This window comes from Staurois parvus, unplaced genomic scaffold (genome assembly GCF_062004578.1).
Source record: "Staurois parvus isolate SC_StPar_1 unplaced genomic scaffold, SC_StPar_1.0 ptg000154l, whole genome shotgun sequence".
Taxonomy (NCBI): domain Eukaryota; kingdom Metazoa; phylum Chordata; class Amphibia; order Anura; family Ranidae; genus Staurois; species Staurois parvus.
This window is the reverse complement of record NW_028317950.1, coordinates 14,727,464-14,750,670: the sequence shown is the minus strand read 5'-3', so window position 1 is coordinate 14,750,670 and position 23,207 is coordinate 14,727,464. Positions and strand designations below refer to the sequence as shown.

General features: G+C 42.9%; 1 protein-coding gene across 3 annotated transcripts in view; it reads right to left on the bottom strand.

Annotated features, from left to right (window-relative positions):
• The window catches only part of AK8 (adenylate kinase 8), a 197,794-nt gene that overhangs the window by 107,473 nt on the left and 67,114 nt on the right, over window positions 1-23,207 (bottom strand). The window contains exon 1 of one of the 3 annotated variants that reach the window (XM_089675086.1): window positions 11,227-11,505. The exons of the other annotated variants lie outside the window; for them this stretch is intronic. Coding sequence (XP_089531212.1) covers window positions 11,227-11,355 — 129 coding nt within the window. The 5' untranslated portion in view covers window positions 11,356-11,505. Of the gene's footprint in view, window positions 1-11,226; window positions 11,506-23,207 lie in introns of those variants that run through there. 3 annotated transcript variants of the gene reach the window in all.

The window sequence follows — 23,207 nt, the reverse complement described above, 5'->3', positions numbered from 1 at the left end:
GCTACCTAGTGCCGGCAGCACCCATGCAGCCCCAGACCATGACACTCCCACCACCATGCTTGACTGTAGGCAAGACACACTTGTCTTTGTACTCCTCACCTGGTTGCCGCCACACACGCTTGACACCATCTGAACCAAATAAGTTTATCTTGGTCTCATCAGACCACAGGACATGGTTCCAGTAATCCATGTCCTTAGTCTGCTTGTCTTCAGCAAACTGTTTGCAGGCTTTCTTGTGCATCATCTTCAGAAGAAGCTTCCTTCTGAAACGACAGCCATGCAGACCAATTTGATGCAGTGTGTGTCGTATGGTCTGAGCACTGACAGGCTGACCCCCCACCCCTTCAACCTCTGCAGGAATGCTGGCAGCAATCGTACATCTATTTCCGAAAGACAACCTCTGGATAGGACGCTGAGCACATGCACTCAACTTCTTTGGTCGACCATGGCGAGGCCTGTTCTGAGTGGAACCTGTCCTGTTAAACCGCTGTATGGTCTTGGCCACCGTGCTGCAGCTCAGTTTCAGGGTCTTGGCAATCCTCTTATAGCCTAGGCCATCTTTATGTAGAGCAACAATTCTTTTTTCAGATCCTCAGAGATTTCTTTGCCATGAGGTGCCATGTTGAACTTCCAGTGACCAGTATGAGAGAGTGAGAGCGATAACACCAAATTTAACACACCTGCTCCCCATTCACACCTGAGACCTTGTAACACTAATGAGTCACTTGACACCTGGGAGGAAAAATGGCTTATTGGGCCCAATTTGGACATATTCACTTAGGGGTTTAATCACTTTTGTTGCCAGTGGTTTAGACATTAATGGCTGTGTGTTGAGTTATTTTGAGGGGACAGCAAATTTACAGTTATACAAGCTGTACACGCACTGTTTTACATTGTAGCAAAGTGTAATTTCTTCAGTGTTGTCACATGAAAAGATAGAATAAAATATTTACAAAAATGTGAGGGGAAGACTTACTTCTGGGAGATACTGTACATAAAACCCAAAGAAAACAACTTTTTGAAGCACGTCTGAATACATAAACTGGAAGGAAACTATCCAGAGATGCAAAATTACAATGCAATAATGGTGCTAAAAGAATTTTTGTTCTGATGATTCAGGCATCACTGCCAGAGAATATAGCCAGGTCTTCATTTTTCTCTGCTGCCTGCCACCCAACCATCTGCGTCCCAGAGCCCAGTGCAGGAACACTTGTTCCAGCTCCAACTCTTTGCACACACTGTCTGGGGAAGTGGCCTCCAGATCAACAGTGGATAAATAGTCCCAGTAACAGAAGGAGGCAAACCAAGAGCAGCGGTGCAGAATAGACTACAGTACAAAGTAAGTGTTCTTTACAGCCACTGACCACCAATGCTCCACTTACAATGACCTCTACTGCCCCCTCTTCACCCACACTGACTACCAATGTCCCTTTCCAGCTACGCAGACAACCAACACCCCCTGAACCAACCTGACTACTAGTGCCCCCCTTCCACTCAATGATTACCAATATCCTCCACCCAGATTCACCACCAATCCTCCTTCCTTTCCGACACACACTGCTGCTTAAAATCCCCTTACACCCGCACTGAGCACCAATGTCCATGCATCACCCCACTGACACTGTATTCACTACCACTAACCACCACCACAAGCCATTATTTTACTTCCAGTGACACCAGACATTTTTTCCTCCCACCAGTCCCTGGCATTTTTTTCCTCCAAGTGATGCCAGACATTTTCTTCCCACTGACTACCAACAACAGACATTTTTTCCACCTCCTGACCATCAATGTCAGGGCATTCTTCTACCCACTGTCTGCCAACACTGGGCCATTAGATCCTCCCTTACAAACTACAGACACCGGTGTTTTTTTCCTCTCACTGATTCTGGGACATTATTTCCTTATACTGGCCATCATTGATAGGCATTTCTTCCCTCCACTGACTCTAGGGCATTATCTCTTCCCCTAGCACAGCTGAGATGTTCTAATGTCTTCTGATGTTTCTGCATTTTTTTAATCCAACCGATCATCAGTGTAAGGAGCTGTGTGATATACACGTATAGCTACATGGTTAGTCTGGTTCAAATAAGACACAAATTCATCTAGTTCAACCAAAAGAAAAAAATAGAAAATCTCCAAATACACAATTCTGAAGCCTCAAATGATCCAGAGGAAGGCAAACAAAATAATAAAGTATGATCCAGTTTTCCCCTACGTGGGGAAAAAAAATATTTCCTGATCCCCCAGAAGACAATTGGATATTCTTTGGATCACTACCCCTGGTCTTATTAACTTATAAATGTTAGCATTCAGTTATAATTTATGCATTTAGGAATGCATTCAGCTTTTTTATTTTTTTAAACAATCTACTGAGCTGGCCAGAATTAGTTCTTCAGGGAGTCTATTCCATGTTTTCACAGCTCTTACTGTGAAGAAGCCTTTCCATATGTGGAGGTTCAATTTGTTTTCCTCCAGACGTAAAGAGTACCCCGTTGTCCTCTGTAATGACCAGATAGTGAATAACTCAACACCAAGTTCACTATATGAACTACCTATGTATTATACTTGGTGATCATATCCCCTCTCAATCTCCTCTTCTCAAGAAAGAATACATTCAGTTCCTCTAATCTTTCCTCATAGCTGAGCTCCTCCATGCCTCTTATCAGTTTGGTTGCCCTTTTCTGCACTTTCTCCAGTTCTCTGATATCCTTTTTATGAACTGGGGCCTACAACTGAACTGCATATTCTAGATGAGGTGTTACTAATCATTTGTACAGGGACTTCTGACTGCTGCCCCCTCAACTCCCATACACTTTTTTTATTTATTGCATAGTCCTCGCATCTACACACAATATGTGTAGTATGTTACAAAGAACGGACCCCTGCACTGTGTATATATGCTATATTGTAGTGCTGTGTTGTGTGTTACATAGTCTTGACCAAAGTATTTATTTTTTCTCAATAGTTGCTGGTTGATGTGTAGAAACTCGGGCCCTGCCTGAGGGCCCGGGGTCAGTAGGGGGCCCCATGAGATGCCCCTGGTACCTTTTTCATAGGTTTTTTTGAGTTTGGGCAAGGACACAGGGGCCCCATGATCCCCTATTGCCCGGGGGCCCCATGAGTTGTCAGGCCGCCCCTGGTAGTATGCAACTGTTTCAATGATGTCTCTATTTAGGGTAGGCTCAGACGAAGTTAGTTCTCTGATTGTATTCTTTTTTTTTTAAAGTGGTTGTAAAGCTAGAAAGTTTTTTTCTGGTTCAATACAATTTTTATTAGCGTTTACATAAGTGAAACATTTTCATTTTTTGAGGTATCAATTATTGGCCTATTTATGAGGTCATTTATGGTTCACTGATTTATTTATTATTGCCCTGGTTATGTATGTAGGGCTCAGCCGGGTGTTTATTTATGCCAATTTATGATTTATTGTTAGCTGTATGTGTTAGCGCAGCACTTTATATATGGGATCTATATATTTTTTCACAAAAAAAATTAAATACCTTTTTCTCTTTTTCTGTAAGTGAGCACAATACCTCTGTTTTCAGCTGCATAAGGGGCTTAGAAAGCTGGGGGTGTGGACTGCAGGGGTGTGTGTCAGCAGGAGGCAAAGAAAAAGTAGTACACTGATCTTCCCAGTAAAGAGCTGTGCAAGGGGGCATGTCAGTACAAGTCTGACCATTGGAGGACAGGCAGGCTGTGCTTCCAGCAGAGCCAGAAAAATGACCACACTGAGATGGATGTGCCCTCACGCCTTGCATGGTCAGTTTGAAATAGGGGACCAGGTAAGCTGGCAGGATCACCAGGTAATTCATTCAAGGGATACTTTTTAACACATGTGCATGGCACAACAGACATATATCATATATATGAAATGTTGGGGTTTAAGCCATATCCATTAGTCATTGAAAAGTTGGCACACCCATTATCACCATGGCGCTATGCATGCCATATGTTTTCTCTGCTCCAAAGTGGCCCTCTTTCTTATGTTCCAGGGTTGTTGGAAGGCAGGTCACTGCAGTTCAGCAGGACACCTAGGTCACTGACATACTGATTGGACAGGAGTATCGGTGCTTTGCTAAACTCAGCAATATATAGCGATATATATATATATATATATATATATATATGTATATTCAACAGGAATGTGATATCCGTCTTACTATAGGAACGCAATATATGTAAAGCAGCTAATTCCACCAATCATGGAAGTTTTAGGCAGAATTATACTAAATGATTAGTCGAAATGGTTATCATCCACAGATGAAAACAAGGAAGGAAAGAACGATTTGGAGATCTAAGAGTGAAAGCTGGTAGATTTGGTCAGCTGTGAAATAATCCCTGGAATGGAAGCCAGCAAGGGCAGGCCTGGACTGGCACTGAAGAGGACATTGTTGGAGCATTGGCAAAACATGGGGAAAAATAAACTTGCTGGTCAAGAACAGAATCAGATGGTGACAATTTGAAGAAACCATACGCTCCCTCTCAAAGTAATGGCAGGATGAAGGGATTTTTGTTTCCCACTGGCCTAGTTCATCAAATCGCATTCAGTTTAAAATGTAAGACTGCAAGTAAACAAGTACAATACATATAAAAATATGTGTTTCTTTTAGTTCATTATCACAAAAGTTTGGAAAAAGAGTTAAAAAAAGGGAATTATTTCTGTTTGCAGAGATATCACCAGCTGAGATCTGACTGCTGTGTCTGATTCTTGTACAGAAAACACACACAGATACCAAATCAATAACTTGGAGAAATCAGTACCTTGGCATTGTGTTTTACAACACTGTGTATTGAGCGCTTGTCAATATTCAAATAAATGGAATTTATTTTCATGTTTCATGCTATACAAGTCATGTTAATAAAAGTCAGACACATGCGAGCATTCATGTTGAAGTGAACCTGTGTTTTGCCTATGCAGGGTAATGCAGTAGCGCCACTTATATGTCCTTGTCTATAACAGCATATGCTCACGGTTATTTTGTTCCCCACTGCTACATTCAGCTGTTGGGAGTGAATATGATCAGAGATCAGAGCGTCAGAGCTTACACAGGGTTGAGGACTGTCTTCTCACCCCATATGATGAAAACGCTGATCGCCCGCACTTTGACACGAGAGGAAAGAGAGCGGGTCACATGCACCTCTGTACACTGTAGTACTGGGTATTTGCTTTGCTCCCAGATAGTAAATGGGCTTGTAAAGCACTGAATTTGAGTACGTGTTGCTGGGGAGTGGAACATTACAGCGATCGTTTTGCTTTGCCCTACATGTAGAAGTGACGGCATGATGGTGGGGGGAAAGGTAGCATGAAACAATTTGGAAAGATTTTCTCACTCCAATATTTGCAGAGCCAAAAACCTCTGCCTGCTACGATAGAGGGGAAATTGCTGTTCAATTAAAGGATTAGTTCATCTTAACCTCCCTAGCGGTATGATTATTTCAGGTTTTTGGTGCTGAAAGCGGTACCATTATTTTGCATGGAAATATGTAGTTTTTTTATTGTAGGCTGTAATATTTAGGAATAACTCACTGAAATCTGTCCGAACAAGAGTCTATTAAACATCCCAGGTATGATACAATTTGAAACACAAAATCATAAATTATAATTTAATAAATAATCATAAAAAAATAATAATATAATAATAATACATTTAATTCAAAAATATAATCAAACCAAAAACACTGAAATTTGAAATATAGTGCCAAGTTCGCACATCGCTGAGCAAAGTCGCAAAATCGTTTTCAGTGTCTGATGACGAATTTCCCCACGAATCATTATCACTCAATTCTGCAAGTGGTTCTGATTTACTATCGCTGTTCTCTAGCTGATCTAAACCCGCTTTTGACCTAAAGGGACACTTTTTGGACGCCATGGACTTTTCTAAGTTTCCAGGCAGAAAGAACAGTCAAAATGCAGACAGGGGACAAGACAAAGCACTCGGGACAAAATGTATGTGAAATGGGTTGAAACAGCAATGTTTTACTATGTAAAATCGTTTTGAAAAAAAATGACTTTTTTTTAATTTTCAAATTTCCCGCTGCCGGCGGCGCCCGTATGTCCCGACGTCACAGGGACCGGAACACAGGAGCCGGATGCCGGCATCAGCCGAAGGAGATGGCTGGGGACGCTGCAGAGAACACATCGCAGGAGCGAAGGACAAGGTAAGTGCTGCAGGGACTCCCTATGCAGCACCGCAAGGTAAGCCCGAGTGTAGCTCGGGGTTACCGCTTTTGGTACAGACATTTTACCCCGAGCTACACTCGGGAATACTGTTAGGGAGGTTAAAGTGCTACTAAACCCACAACAGTAAAATCAGTCTGTATATGCAGTAAAGCATGCTTGTTATACTCACTGTGGAACCTAAGGGGTTAATCCTCCACACTGTGTAAAAAAGGCTGGCTTCTCTGATCCTCCCCTTCTTCCACAGTAAGCAATACATCTGCTCATAGTACAGAGCCCTAGGACACACTCTGAACAAGGTCAGTTTGGTGTGTATTGCTAGGGAGGTTTTTTCTTTTTTTTTTAAGGGTGCATGTGATCAGCACAGGGCCAATCAGCACAGTCCAGAGGGTCAGGGGCCATGCAGCCTCATAGGACAGTCAGAGTAGAATGGAAACTCCCCCTACAAGCTTTAACCAGTGCTCAGCTAGACACTGATAGAAGTCACAAGACTGCTATATACTGCTGATGAGAAAAGGTATTTAGCAGTTTATATTTATTAAAATAATTGCATCTCTATGTTCTGCGTATTGTGGGAGACCAGATATAGTGGATGCAGGGTCCTGGGTTTAGTAACATAGTTACACACTTAGTCTGGCTGAAAAAAAAGACAAAAGTCCATCCAGTTCAACCATTAAAAAAAAATGATAATTCTATACCCACAGTTGATCCAGAGGAAGGCAAAAAAAACCAGCAAAGCATGATCCAATTTGCTCCTGCAGGGGAAAAAAAATCCTTTCTGATCTCCTGAGAGGCAATCAGATATTCCCTGGATCAACATTACCTATAAATGTTAGTATCCAGTAACACTTTAAGCAAAAAACTTCCTATGCAGGTAAGGGGTGCCTATAGACAAAAACAAACTATGCAGCTTTCACTAAAGTTGAATAATGCCCTTCTGAAGAACTAAGGGTGCCGCTTCAGGTTCCTGTATTCAAGTCCGGTAACTCACACTGTGGGTGCTGGCTAGGGAAAAGCTTGTTGCTGTTCAGTCCATGTCATGTAAGAAAAAGTCCAATGATGTTGACTAAGCCCTGTGGGCAGGAGCAAAACGTGTCGGAGGGCATGACCTGGAAAGAAATGGGCTGAGGCTGCTTGTATCTTATCACTGTCAGGTTTCACCAGTGTGTGGTGTTTAGGGGTTTCCCTCTTACTGAATAATGCCCTTGCTATAGATGTAGGCCATTTACATACCTCATGAAGCCTGACTGAAAAACTCCCAGGACGTTGCTAGGACATTGCTAAGAGAGGCCCAGCTCTTACTGTTCACCTCCACCATCACAGGAGTGAGCTCTCAAACACTGAGCTACTACATGAGGGGAGAGAAAGTGCTTGTGAGGGAGATTGAATCAGAGAAAGTGCTCACTCCTGTGATGGTGGAGGTGAACAGTAATAGCCAGGCTTCATGAGGTATGTAAATGGACTGTACCTATAGTAAAAATATAAAACAGTATATCCCTAAATCAATGATTCAATAAGAGATAAAACAATTCATTATGTACAGTTCTTGCTCATATTTTAAATAGGAGGAAAAGGATATTTGCAATATGTTAGATCTGCTAAGTAATGCCCCGTACACACGATAAAAATATCGAACAATCGGCCATTTTTTTTCGCCTGCTGGTCTCACATCGAAAGTGAAAAGGTTACTAAAGTGACGAAAATTCTCCTATGAAAGAGTTTCGAAAGTGATGTCATGTATTGCGTTGTATTTGTATTGTATGTTCAGACGAATACTGTACTGATTAAACGAAAATCGTACGATCTGGTATCGTACGAGAAACATTTTTGCGCTTGTCCCTTGGGATATTGTTGTACGAATTGTCGTGATCGGCTCTCAGAAGATCGAACGAACAATCGGCCGTTTTTTTTCACCTGCTAGTCTCACATCGAAAGTGAAAAGGTTACTAAAGATACAAAAATTCTCCTATGAAAGAATTTCGAAAGTGATGTCATGTATTGCGTTGTATTTGTATTGTATTTTCAGACAACTACTGTACTGATTAAACGAAAATAATACGATCTGGTATCGTACGAGAAAAATTTTTGCGCTTGTCCCTTTGGATATTGTCATACGAATTGTCGTGATCGGCTCTCAAAAGCTGTGTACTAACGTTCCGATTATCGGACGGTCGGTCCTCGTACGAAAATTTTCGTACGATTTTCTTATAGTGTGTACAGGGCATAACAGTGGGATTTTTTAATACAGCAGGAGAGTACAAAATCAGGCTCACTTCTGCATAGAAACTAATCGGCTTCCAGGTTGTATCGCCAAAGCTTAATTGAACAAGCTGAGGTTAGAAGCTGATTGGTTTCTATGCAGAAGTGAGTCTGAAATTGCACTCTCCAGCTTTAGTAAATAAACCCAGTATGTCAAAGATGTCAAAAAAAGACATGCAGACATATTATCAACCAATATAAAAAGCTTGAACAGATGTAATTAATGTCTGACAGCTGAATCTCATGGGATTAACACACACAAACTATGATAAAAGTTATTCACAATATAATAAAAGTATTTACAATATATTGAAGAAAAACCTGTTCTGAACCATTTTTGACTTGCTACTAAAAATTGCTAGGATGTCATCGAACCAGTGTAGCCCATGCAAATCAATGGGATTCTGGCTTTGGGTTTTGTTTTTTTGCAGCATTCGAGAGAATAACACTTCATGCACAGACATGACCACAAATAGCCATATAGAGAACAATATGGCTGTACTTCTCTGCCGGGAGTGGAAGACGCAGCATACAGCCAATGTCAGTCAATCTGTACAAATCAATGGCAGACTACAGTTGTACCCATATACACGCAAATCCAAGTGGCTACATATGTACAAGGCTACTTTCCTGGCTCCACTCATTTGCGCTGTGTAGAACTGAACTGTCAAGCTGACAGCTTTCTGCTCTGTGCACTCCTGATATACAGAGCACAGGGAACTGCTGTCAAAGTGACAGTTCAGAGACCTGAACTCCTAGTACAATCTGCAGGACTAAGCTGTCAGTGTGACAGCTGAATCTTGCTCTGCATTCAGTTATGAATGAGAGCTACTGTTAAAGCCCTGATTAATACACTACCATCATGTAAAAAGTGTGAAAAAAGTGTATTTTTAAACAAAATTTTAGCCTCTTATTAACTTTAAATTAAAACTATTTATTTTTACTGCCTATTTTATCCCCTACTACTCTTAAAGGGTAACTCCACTTTCATGGGGAAAAAAATAGCAAATAAAAAAAATAATATAGCACATACAACTGCTACACAATATAAAAGAATGTTATTAAAAATGACCTTTCCTTTTGAATCTGCAGAGCTGTGATTTTATATTGAATGCAATGTAATATGGCAACCTGGAGGAATTCTGTACAGATGGTTTACGGAATGCCCCCAAGAAATGTAATTTCCTGCTTGTGTGATTGGCTTACTGATTTTCCCAGAAGTCTGCATTAAGATACAAGTCAGATTTTGGGCATCCCCTGCAACAAAAATGTCACTTTTGGTGAGATCCACCAAAAGGGAAATCACTTCTAATGGGATTCAGACCCTGTCACTTTCCTCATTAGAATTCTGTAAGTGCAGCAGCTGATTGATAATTATAAAGTCACTCACATTCACTTTGCACATGGACACAGACAAACATACAACTATTTCTTCAGAATAACAAAAGGTAAGAAACTGCAACAAAGTTTGTTAAAATCCTTAAAATGTACATAGCTTACTCAGAGTGGAATGGTTTTTTTTCTCACCAAAAGTAGAATTGCTCATTAACTTATTTTTATATTGACTGATCGCGTGCAAAATTTTAGTACAAGGGTCCTTATCACTGTACTATTCCCAACATGGACAAGGATAACAAAAACCCTTTTAGCAGAGTGGTTAGGATCTCTGTAAGGTTTTAATTCTGCCTGTTTCCCTGTCTCTATACCAAAAACAATGATCCTTTAGTTGGCCATCATCATAAAAAATATTAGGTATGATGCATAAAAGTATTTCTCTCCTGAGGCTGTTTTATGCTGTGCATGACCCGCAAAGAAAGACTGGCATACCATTCTAGAACAGTCACTGAAACACATGGTAACTGTGCAGATTTCCCATGGCACTTAGCAATATTTGAAAAGTGGGAAGGGTCAAGACACAGTAAAGTAAAGTATAATTCCTCATGCACACTGGGCGTCAAAATGCCACTTTTACGGAATTTGATGTTTTTTTCTGCCTCTAAATGCTCCTCCCGGTTAGCCTATGTGTCCATCTATAGGCATTTACACGCATTTACAGGCAGGTTTGGCCAACACATCTAAATATGTCTAAACACACCTAAATGCACCTAACAGCTAGGCGCGTTAAGCACTTGAGCATTCATTCATTTCAATGGCCAGAATAAATTAATATTCTGGCCAATTAAATGAGTGCATGCCCAAACCTTTGATGTGGCTTGAGGTGCGTTTTTTACTCTGCTTTTCTCCTGCCAGGAGAAAAGGCATTCAGAAGAGCTGGACAAACACCCATTGTGCATGAGGCCTAAGTAAAAGGTAACTGTACCTAATGCAATACGACCAAGACAATGGACACTGTACAGCAAAGTCTTTACAGGCACAAAACATAAGACTGAGTTTGGCCTTTAGAGAGATAACTACCTGATACAGTTGACGACAATGATGATACATCTCAGGTATCATGAAATTTAAGACTCAATAATACTGTAACAAACTGCAGTCAGAGATGACAATAAATCAACATGTGCCTTAGTATTTTTAACGGCTAAGCTACCATATAAATCGTTTACGGCAATAACATACGCAGCACTGACAAGATCCATCATGTGCTGACAATGTAACTGCTGCCATAAGCAGTATCCACAACACAAAAGCTGCGCATTCCTCCCACAAGCCACCTATGCTGACTTTTCCTTCTTTCTTTGAAATGGGCGAATGGAAGAGGCAGATCTCCTGAGGCCCCCTATCCAAGTTGTCTCTGGTGAGGTGTTCAGGATTCACTGGGACATTACCTGTACTGTATGAGCCCCAGTGGGAAGACAAGTCATCAGATCTGCCTGCTCAGTCCTTGTTTCCAGAACAATGCTAGCAATAAGTTTCTCCTTCAGAGCTATAATACCTGGCAGGCTGATCCTCAGCATACTGCGCCACACTTAGATGAGATTTAACGCTCCACAGGCAGTCTCAGCAGGACTGTTGATCAATAAAAAGCACTCTCCTCTGAGAGTTGGCTTGACATCTTTAAACCTGGGAGTGCCAGAAAAATGGCAAAGCAATTCTGCCCTTCGACTGTCAGCGTGGGAGAACGGAGCAATTAATGCCACCGAAACGATGCAGAACGGAGATATAAAACATGCAGCTGCCAGGCCTAGCCAGTATATCTTTACAATACTGTAAGTACAGATTTTATAGACATTGAAAAACAGCAAGGAGGGGGCAAGGAGAGCAGCTGACTTAACTGCATAAACTGGACATACTCTTAAAAGATAAATAAAAAATATGTTGTGCATAATTTTTTTTGTAATTTCTAAACTAAAAAACATATAGTTTTGTACTTCCCATAAAATCATTTACTTGAAGTATTTTGAGGTACACAGGGATCATAACAATTGATAAACAGTCATGTTTATACTGCTACCTACAGGAGGATGGAACACTGGGGAAAAAACATTAAGCCAATCCCATTTAACCCCACTGCCAAATGCCATGCTTAAGTTTTGTGAGCAAGCATTAGAAAAGCCAATAACACAAAGGGGTTGCAGAGGGTGGGGGGAACCCGAGTTCTTAAAAAAAAGATTTTACAGTAAGTACAAAAAGTACGCAAGAATTGGAGAACTTTTTATACAGTCATGATGTCCAAAAGGAGTCCAATTGAGGGGTTGGCAATAGCCAAAAAGAGATCCAATAGTAGTGGAGATTATGCTATAAGAAGTCTCTGAAGGAATCAAGGGGATGGCACTAAAGACCAGCCTGGTACTCCAGACAAGGACAGATAATCACCACTAAGCATAAAAATTGCTACTTGAATGAGCTATGGGCTTCAATCAGCAAAATAGAGGACCAGCTAACCATCCACCAAAAAAACAGGTGGAAATGGACTGGAGAAGACTAGACCAACATCAAACGTGATCTAACTAGGTCCATGATGACATAGCATATCATCTGACTAATCTCTTAAAGAGATATCTATGGAGGTGAGAGATCAAAAGGGACTGAGAAATTGCATAAAAAAGTGGAGCCATGCTAAACACGTAATTCCCAAACAAACCCACAAAGCCAGAAGGAGTTAACAGGAAAGAATTCTGCTTATTTTAATATCTGGACATAGACTGCAGATGATAGTACCATTGGCTTTGCGCAAACTGCAAAAAAGGAAACTGACTTTTATCACAGAGAGTCTTCTAAGTGTACCACAACAGGGATGCAAGGAACAGGCAGTAGGGTGATCACAAAGGTTCAGTTCTGTGAGCAGGGTCCAGAGCTGCTGGAAGACACTAAAGAGTCAGGTTTTTACTAGGAAGGAGAGCAGTAGGGACTGATCCTTGTTGACGGAAGTGGGAAATGTCTGAGAAGAACCAGCACCGCAAGGGGCGCAACCATCTCTTATAAAAAGACTTCTCTGCATGGAGGAACACAAGTTCAACAGGATAACCTTTCCCAAGAATAGACTCCTACCATAGTAGTAATCAGCAATCCCAGGGAACCCAAACATACCTGGGAATATGCACAAAAAGGTGCAGTAATACCAGAAGGATGAGGAGGGGCAGTTAAAAATCTGTCTAAAGTGGAGGTTACAGGGATGGAAAGAGGACCTCTGGCTTTGAGATCTGTGGCTAGAAGATAGACTGGTCACTTACAAAGTATTACTGCCATACTGGATGAATGTTAGGGTTGCTTTGGCCCAGCCACAGATCTCCTGCATTGCGGCAAGCACACAGTCTAACCACCAGTAGCATGAAAAATGTAATTGTCAAGGGCAGGTCTGAAGAGATGCTTTCGCTTAAAGAGCAAGTGAATCAGAGATTCCTTAGGTATATCCTCGACATCTAGGGCACATAGCTAAAGTGTCTTACTCATATGAACAGACATCACCCCCATGCTTAGAGCCAGAAGCATAGATACTTGTAAAAGGCAATCATAGCTCAAGAGCAGGGCTTCAGATATTTGTTCCGTATGCTCCAGGACATGAGGGTTTGCCCTTGAGATGGAAGGGACCCCTTTAATGGATTTGATCCTTTGTGACATTGATTCACAAATCAAAGTCACTGTCAACAGAGGAGGAAGAGTAATTCCAGTTACTTCAAACTGACATCAAAATAGGAAGTGCAACTGTTTTTCAGTGAAGTCCCTAAAGGCAAGAACAGTTTCCTTGACACTTGTTAAGGTAGATGACTGGAGTGCCCTACAGCAGGCAGGGACCACTTAGCAAAAAAATCCCCTATCAAAGGAAAAAGCATCTTTACATTGTTGGGAGGGACCTCTGATTTTATAGGCTGTTTCCAACCCTCTTCTCATAGAGGAATGTTCTAAATACATAGTGCATTGGAAAAGGCTTTGCAGCTGTAAGATCTCTAAAAGACCCTTTGCCTTGAAAAGCAGGCTGACCCTCCAACTACAGGGTAGAATACATTGCATCAATCAGTTTATAAACAACACCTTCATTTAGAATTTGCTCTTATACATTCTCTTCGAGAGCAGAGTGTGAGGACTATGAATCTGAATCAGAGATGGTAATAGGGGCCCCAGGCATACTTAGAGATGGAAATCTAGTAAGGTCTCAATTAGACTCTGCCATTGATAGTGCCAGAGAGCTACTGCAAGAAGATTGCTCCATTACTGGTGGAAATAAATGGTTTTGTGAACACAGAGAAGGTCTGACCCTATAGAAGACTCTAATGAGGACAACTCTATAACATTAGGGGTCCTAGGGATTACAGACATCAGTTCCTTCTGGGAAATTCAGAATTTGCCCCTGTACGTAGTAGTGGAGTATGGGCTTAGGTCACCCATTGCAGTAGCACTATTCTCTGTTTGTCTTTGAAAAGACATGTTGAACCGTGTAGCTGAAAAAACTGAGTCAGCTGGTGCTGATGAGGGTCAAAGTAACAAAGCCATTGTAGACAGGCAGTGGAATTAAACTAGACACCTGATGATCCACTAGGTGCTTCAGAAGCATGAGCAGCAGCAGGATGGTGCTTCATTTTGAATGAATCTAGAACAGTGGTTCTCAACCTTTCTAACGCCGCGACCCCTTAATACAGTTCCTCATGTTGTGGTGACCCCCAACCATAAAATTATTTTCGTTGCTACTTCAGAACTGTAATTTTGCAGTGGGAGGAATAGTGCCCCATCATTGGTGTCAGTGGGAGGAATAGTGCCCCATCATTGGTGTCAGTGGGAGGAATAGTGCCTCATCATTGGTGTCAGTGGGAGGAATAGTGCCCCATCGTTGGTATCAGTGGGAGGACTAGCGCCCCATCGTTGGTATCAGTGGGAGGAATAGCGCCCCATCATTGGTGTCAGTGGGAGGAATAGCGCCCCATCATTGGTGTCAGTGGGAGGAATAGTGCCCCATCATTGGTATCAGTGGGAGGAATAGTGCCCCATCATTGGTATCAGTGGGAGGAATAGTGCCCCATCATTGGTGTCAGTGGGAGGAATAGTGCCTATCATTGGTGTCAGTGGGGGGAGGAATAGTGCCCCATCGTTGGTGTCAGTGGGGGGAGGAATAGTGCCCCATCGTTGGTGTCAGTGGGGGGAGGAATAGTGCCCCATCATTGGTGTCAGTGGGAGGAATAGTGCCCCATCATTGGTATCAGTGGGAGGAATAGTGCCCCATCATTGGTGTCAGTGGGAGGAATAGTGCCTATCATTGGTGTCAGTGGGGGGAGGAATAGTGCCCCATCGTTGGTGTCAGTGGGGGGAGGAATAGTGCCCCATCGTTGGTGTCAGTGGGGGGAGGAATAGTGCCCCATCGTTGGTGTCAGTGGGGGGAGGAATAGTGCCCCATCGTTGGTGTCAGTGGGGGGAGGAATAGTGCCCCATCGTTGGTGTCAGTGGGGGGAGGAATAGTGCCCCATCGTTGGTGTCAGTGGGGGGAGGAATAGTGCCCCATCGTTGGTGTCAGTGGGGGGAGGAATAGTGCCCCATCGTTGGTGTCAGTGGGGGGAGGAATAGTGCCCCATCGTTGGTGTCAGTGGGGGGAGGAATAGTGCCCCATCGTTGGTGTCAGTGGGGGGAGGAATAGTGCCCCATCGTTGGTGTCAGTGGGGGGAGGAATAGTGCCCCATCGTTGGTGTCAGTGGGGGGAGGAATAGTGCCCCATCGTTGGTGTCAGTGGGGGGAGGAATAGTGCCCCATCGTTGGTGTCAGTGGGGGGAGGAATAGTGCCCCATCGTTGGTGTCAGTGGGGGGAGGAATAGTGCCCCATCGTTGGTGTCAGTGGGGGGAGGAATAGTGCCCCATCGTTGGTGTCAGTGGGGGGAGGAATAGTGCCCCATCGTTGGTGTCAGTGGGGGGAGGAATAGTGCCCCATCGTTGGTGTCAGTGGGGGGAGGAATAGTGCCCCATCGTTGGTGTCAGTGGGGGGAGGAATAGTGCCCCATCGTTGGTGTCAGTGGGGGGAGGAATAGTGCCCCATCGTTGGTGTCAGTGGGGGGAGGAATAGTGCCCCATCGTTGGTGTCAGTGGGGGGAGGAATAGTGCCCCATCGTTGGTGTCAGTGGGGGGAGGAATAGTGCCCCATCGTTGGTGTCAGTGGGGGGAGGAATAGTGCCTATCATTGGTGTCAGTGGGGGGAGGAATAGTGCCCCATCGTTGGTGTCAGTGGGGGGAGGAATAGTGCCCCATCGTTGGTATTAGTGACACAAATGATGGGGCACTATTCCTCCCACTGACACCAATGATACTTACCTTGCTGACCCCTGCTCCAGCCTGGGCTCGCTCTCTCCCTCTCCCATCTACAGCCTGCAGAAGCAAAATTTGCACTTACCTGTCAGCTGTCTTCCTTCTCTGGCCTCTCTCCTCTTCACTCGGTCCTGCAGCTCCCTCGATCTTCTTCGATCTGCGCGCTCTGCCGCTCGGCTCCTCCTCTCCAAGCTCCACCTCCTCGCCGGTGATTGGCCGCCTGTGTGCCTCTCCTGAGCTACAGTTCCGGTGGCCAATCAGCGGCGAGGAGGCGGAGCTGTTGAGTGATCCCGGAGGTGTGGCCAGGTTACAGGGGCAGCATATCATCCCGCCCACAGATCGCGAGACAGAGCAGCGGTGTCTCGGTTCCTAAGACCATCGGAAATATGTGTTTTCCGATGGTCTTAGACGACCCCTGGGAAATGGTCGTTCGACCCCCAAAGGGGTCGCGACCCCCAGGTTGAGAACCGCTGCAATAGAGGGAAATAAATAAGGAAATGCTGCCACAATCTATACATGTTTAGAATTGATGCGGCACATTCTAACTCTGCTGCTCTTGGCACCGACCCATCATGGCAAATACAATCCAGCCCTGAGTCATTCTAGGTGCACCAAAAACAATGAGAGTGAACAATGTACTTGCAGGCAGAACAAGTTCTCTGCATTTTGTGAGTTATGATAGGCTCTCTTTAAGAACTGATGGCACTGCCATTGCCTCCTAAGTACACACATCATTTCCCATTGTATAAACTGGCACTGAATGGTTGTGCTACATTAAAAATAAGGCCTAAAATTATTATTATGGATTACTGTAGCAATAATAAAAATGAAACATCTTGGGCTGACAGAGCGGTAAGGGGTGCTCAGCAGACACAAATAATTGAAGTGCAGCGTTTTGCATTGCAAAAACCTTAATTCTACCGTGTAAGTTCAAAGGGAGGAGCTGCATTATTGATTACAGCATACAAGTTTCGGCAGTCGAGCGCAACTAATCCCTTTCCTCATTTATTTCTTCCTGTCCAGGCTTTTTAGTTCTGGATCACAACGTGCTGATTACAAGAGATTACGAGGGCAGGAAGAAAAAAAAATGGCATATACAATTTAACCATTCCTGTACTAAAAAAGGAACTGGACTTCATAGAATTACTACCAGTGCATATATCATTTATGGCCTTTAAAAAGAACCAGTTATGATTGGACTTATGTAAGAATTTAACTATTCTGTCTTATATTATTATAATGGTGCATCATCTGGAGCTGACATCTGAGGCATTGCTTGAGCTAAGAGACAGAGCTGAGAGCTCCATGAAATCTGAGCACTTCTGTAATTTTCGATAATCTAAGCTTGTCTTACAGCTCCAAAGTATACATAAGTGGAATATAATCAGTGAGTGTGAGATAAAGCAGCTGAAATGGCAGCAACTGTCAAGCTTTAGGCGACCTGCGATACTCCAGCTGAAGTATCAGACTTGGATAAAAGAAGTAAAGTTAAATAAGGTTTCAAATACATTTTGTTCAAAAGTAAAGCTGGTCATAGATGGATCGATTCTCGACTGGTTCAGCAGGGACTGGCTGAGATTCGATCCATGTAAGGGCAGGCTGGTTGTACTAAAGTCGATCAATTGATCGACTTCAGTACAACCAGTCTGTCAGATGTTTTTCATGTAATCGCTATAGCAGCCAGCAGTGATCATTGTGTTCTGCCAGCAGGGAAGGCTCCCCTCTGGTAAAATACAATAGTTCTGCAGGAGGGATTCCCCCATCAGCACAGACTGTGATAATGTGGGAATCAAGCTATTTTCTTTCCTTCCACCTGTTGTAGAAGGAAAGATAATTGCATAATCTATGAGCTTCTTAAGATTGCACAATTATAATAGGCTAAACTCTAGAAAAAAAGCGACCCACACAATTGAATTAAAAATATCTCTTTTATCTGTCAAAATTCATGGATTCCCCCATCTGCACTAAAGACCATAGATAAATGAATCTCCCGCTTCCAGCTACTGTGTTCTGACAACCAGCAACCGCAGCTGACTGGCCAGTGAAGGAGCAGCAGTAGACCTATGAGATCATTCATGTACTCTTTCCACCTTTATTCCATTTCACAGGTTTGACTGACAGCATTGTGCAAAACTATAGACAGAGTCCTGGTTGGCTCCTAGTGATGGCTGTCCTTATCCTAGTTTGTATGCTGCTAAACACTGTTTTTTAATTTTGGATAAACTAAGGGAGGGTTATCATTCCTGTGAGTTTTTTGCCATCTGTGTCCCATTGGTGAGATTTCTTCATTTTCTCTCCCATAGCCAAAACAGGAAGTGAGAGGAAATCCCTGTGAGGGAATTTCTGGTTGTCACCAGTGTCAACATACAGTTGTGGCCAAAATTATTCAACCCCCAATGCTGTAAAGGGGTTTAGGGACTATAGTGTACATTTGGAATTGTATTCAGAATCAAATCCTACAAGGACGTTGTAACTACCCAAATGCAACTAAAATGACATCAATTGTTTATGTAATACAGTAGTAAATGGTTCTTATGTGGTTTCTTCATTGCCACAATTATTCAACCCCTTAAAGACTACCACTCTGAAGAACAGAGGTTCATACAGGTGCTTTCCATCAGGTATTGAAAACACCTGTGGATGTCACCGAGCAGCAATCAAGCATAATAAGCACCAATTAGGCAGCTTTAAAATGACTGTGATACTCAGCTCCTTCTAGACATTTACTGGTGTGGTTACAAACATGGTGAAGGCAAGAGAATGGTCCAGGAAGACAAGAGAAGAGGTGATTTCTCTTCACAGGAAGGGCAATGGCTATAAGAAGATTGCAAAGATGTTAAACATACCAAGAGACACCTTAGGAAGCATCATTCGCAAATTCAAGGCAAAGGGCACTGTTGAAACGCTACCTGGTCGTGGCAGAAAGAAGATGCTGACTTCGACTGCTGTGCGCTACCTGAAGCGTAGAGTGGAGAGAAGTCCCCGTGTGACTGCTGAGGAACTGAGAAAAGATTTGTCAGATGTGGGTACAGAAGTTTCAGCCCAGACAATAAGACGCACACTGCGTAATGAAGGCCTCCGTGCCAGAACTCCCAGGCGTACCCCCTTGCTGTCTCCAAAGAATAAGAAGAGTCGACTGCAGTATGCCAAAAGCCATGTGGACAAACCACAAAAGTTGTGGGATAGTGTTCTGTGGACTGATGAAACAAAATTAGAACTGTTTGGGCCCATGGATCAACGCTATGTTTGGAGGAGGAAGAACAAGGCCTATGATGAAAAGAACACCTTGCCTACTGTGAAGCATGGTGGAGGGTCAATCATGCTTTGGGGCTGTTTTGCTTCTGCAGGTACAGGGAAGCTTCAGCGTGTGCAAGGTACCATGAATTCTCTTCAGTACCAGGAGATATTGGATGGAAACGTGATGCAGTCCGTCACACACCTGAGGCTTGGGAGACGTTGGACCTTTCAACAGGACAATGATCCCAAGCATACCTCCAAGTCCACTAGAGCATGGTTGCAGAGGAAAGGCTGGAACATTTTGGAGTGGCCATCGCAGTCACCAGACTTAAATCCGATTGAGAACCTCTGGTGGGACTTAAAGAAAGCAGTTGCAGTGCGCAAGCCTAAGAATGTGACTGAACTGGAGGCCTTTGCCCATGAAGAATGGGCGAAGATACCCGTAGATCGCTGCAAGACACTTGTGTCAAGCTATGCTTCACGTTTAAAAGCTGTTATAACTGTAAAAGGATGCTGTACTAAGTACTAAGATTGAATGTCACTTGGGGGTTGAATAAAACTGATAATGCTGTGAGCACAGAAAAGACATTTGTGGTTATTTCATTATAACTGTTATGTTATATTTGTCTGACCTACAAGTGCCTCTTTAATGTAAATGTAAGCAAGATGACTGAATGATCAAAAGCAATGTCAAACTGGCCAAAACACTCAATTTCAGTGGGGGTTGAATAATTTTGGCCACAACTGTAACTAATGTCCCTTTTGGAAGATTTCTCCTCTATTATTGTTCCCAAAATTTGGGACTTTCTTTTACTTTGACTTTTAATAATAAAGCCAAGCATGCCAAATAGAGGGAGTTAATCTCAAGGGGGCACAGACAGTAATAAAAAAACGACAGCTGCTCTAATCCATCTCTACTGCATAACCTGAATTGTAACTGGCTCACTTTTGTCTTCTCCTTCACAGCTGTTCCCAAGCCCTTCAAAGAGCAGGGTTGGGTGCAAAACCAGGAACTCTACATAATAATAAACAATGTATTAGAAAATGCTGCTCCATGAGCCTAGTGGTATAAAATATATTGTAGGGAATGTGTGTTTACACAGAACAAGTTACTGTATGTGCAAGGAAGAGTAGTCACCATAAGGTTCAAGCACATGCATCCTTTTTACTGACTCCAGAGCAACCCACAAAATGCCTATGGAAATACCATCTCCCTAAAAGCATAGACATTTCCTGACACTATTCAGCAACAATGTATAACGAGCCATCTATGGAGACAATCAAGAGAAGACCCATTTTACTCTAGAGCTGCCACATGTATAGTTGATAAGAGCAAAAGTGTCAATGGCAGGCTATGAACAGTGCTTCAGTCTCCAATCGCATCACCAGCCTACTAAGTGACATATCGGACTGGATATCACTCCACTTCCTCAAACTCAACCTTTCCAAAACTGAGTTCCTAGTATTCCCCCCAGCCCATGCCTACCCCAGCCCCCCCCCCCAAACTTCTTTATCAAGATCAACAACACTATCATCAGTCCCACCCCTCACGCCAGGGTACTAGGTGTAATCCTAGACTCCCATCTGTCCTTTCAGCCCCAGGTCCAATTGCTGACAAACTCATGTAGACTTCACCTCCGCAACAACATCTCCAATATACGACCGTTCCTAACCCCGGAAACCACTAAGCAACTCATTCACTCCCTTATTATATCACGCCTTGACTACTGTAACTCCCTCCTCACTGGCCTACCTCACCGCAGGCTATCCCCACTCCAGTCCATCATGAATGCTGCTGCCAGACTCATTCACCTTACTAACCGCTCTGTATCTGCTACCCCTCTCTGCCAATTCCTCCACTGGCTTCCAATTGCCCAATGGATAAAATTCAAAACACTAACACTGACGTATAAAGCCGTTCATAACACTGCCCCAAATTACATCACCGACCTTGTCTCTAAATACCACCCAAACCGTACTCTCCGCTCCTCGCAAGACCTTCTACTCTCTAGATCCCTTGTCTCCTCCTCCCATGCTCATCTCCAGGATTTCTCAATGGCTTCACCTATCCTCTGGAACTCCCTACCCCAATCTATCAGACTATTGCCTACTCTGCTCACTTTTAGGCGCACTCTGAAATCCCATCTCTTCAGGGAAGCCTACCCCGACTCCAGCTAGTACTGGAATCCTCTACTCTTCCTACCACTCCATCCCCCACAGCTAATTACCTTTTGTACCACTATCCTCTCCCTCCTAGATTGTAAGCTCCAAGGAGCAAGGCCCTCTAATCCCTCTTGTATTGAACTGTATTGTTACTGTACTGTCTCCCTCCATAATTTAAAGCGCTGAGCAAACTGTCAGCGCTATATAAGTCCTGTATAATAATAATAATAGTCCTGTGCAACCCATGGCATTCTGATCTCTGTAGATCTTTACCTATAGTCTGGAGCTTTATCTAGCTTTTTTCATTGGGAGAGTGAATAGAGAACATTGTAGCTATCTTTATTTTAAAGAGCACCTTTCCTTAAAGTCACAAGATTTCTAACGCTATACTACAAAGTTGCAGAAAATGTGAAGTCAGAAAACTGCACAGTGGCTCAAAATGACCCTAGTTCTAAATATGACCACATGTATGTATGACATCTGCTTTAGGTCCCAAAGCCAGCAAAGCTAAAACAAGCACATAATTTTATTCAGCACTTTTATTGACTTGAAAGATTCATGATATCAAGGTTCTTTGGAAACCTAAGATATGACCAAATGTAGGTTGCTTTGTATTGTGGTCTGCTCTGAAGGAGGTGCAAAAGGGAAGATCAAAGAGTTCACAATGGGGATAAGATTGTCCACAAATGTAGGCTCTAGCTGCCTTATTGAAGAAGACTACCTACTAACTACTCATACACACGAGGCCTTGATGCTCAATACACCAAGTACTTGTGCTTTCAAATCTTCTGAATTGATTTCCTACTGATTGGGAAGGAACACTCAGCAAAGCCAATAAAAAGAACAGGCACCATTGTTTATTGGCAATGAGCCACACATGTACTGAGCTATGAGGGCCAATATCTCTTTTAGTCTTTTCCACCTGGGAATCACTTTGTTGACATAAATAACATGTTCAGGGACTTAAGCAGGCAATGCATAGGTCGAAGTTCAAACAAATTTTCTTTAGAAATTTGGAAATTTCATGTGTTTTTTAATCGACCAACCAAGCCTTTAATTTCACCTTGTGTTGCTGCAGAAAAGAATTTTCGTGGCCAAGAATTTTCTTTTCTTCCCAGGTCACAGCTGATTCTCATTTCTTTTTCAATTACATTTATCATATGATTCCCCCATCGTTGATTAGAAATTCATTCATATTTCAAAAAATTTACAACATGCCAGATCACTCAAATTCAATAGTCGCTTGAAAATCGGCAGTTGCTGTGGCCCACTAATGGTGTGAAATTCAAATGAAAATTCTTAGAAAAGATTTTCAAAAGAAAATTATTTTGTGTAATTTGACCCGTGTATGGGTGGCTTTACTGTATCTTTAGGCACTAAGACCTTTTAGGCGAGGGCACTGCTGTTGTATGTATCTAAATTTCCATAGACTGACCTAAGATGAACATATCTCTTCCTGAGTATGGGTATGAGGGACAACTGCCCTTTCTCCTCAACTTTAGAACATGCCAATGCCAGTAGAAATCACTGCCCACTGCTAACAGTGGAGAACATGTAGTACTTCAGATATACTGTTAATATAATAAAAAAGGATTGGAACCCATTCAGAAGATTGTTGCAAAATCTCCCATTCATCTGCCTAAGGTTCTCATTTTCGCACTCTAGGATCACAGAAATTACCTGATAT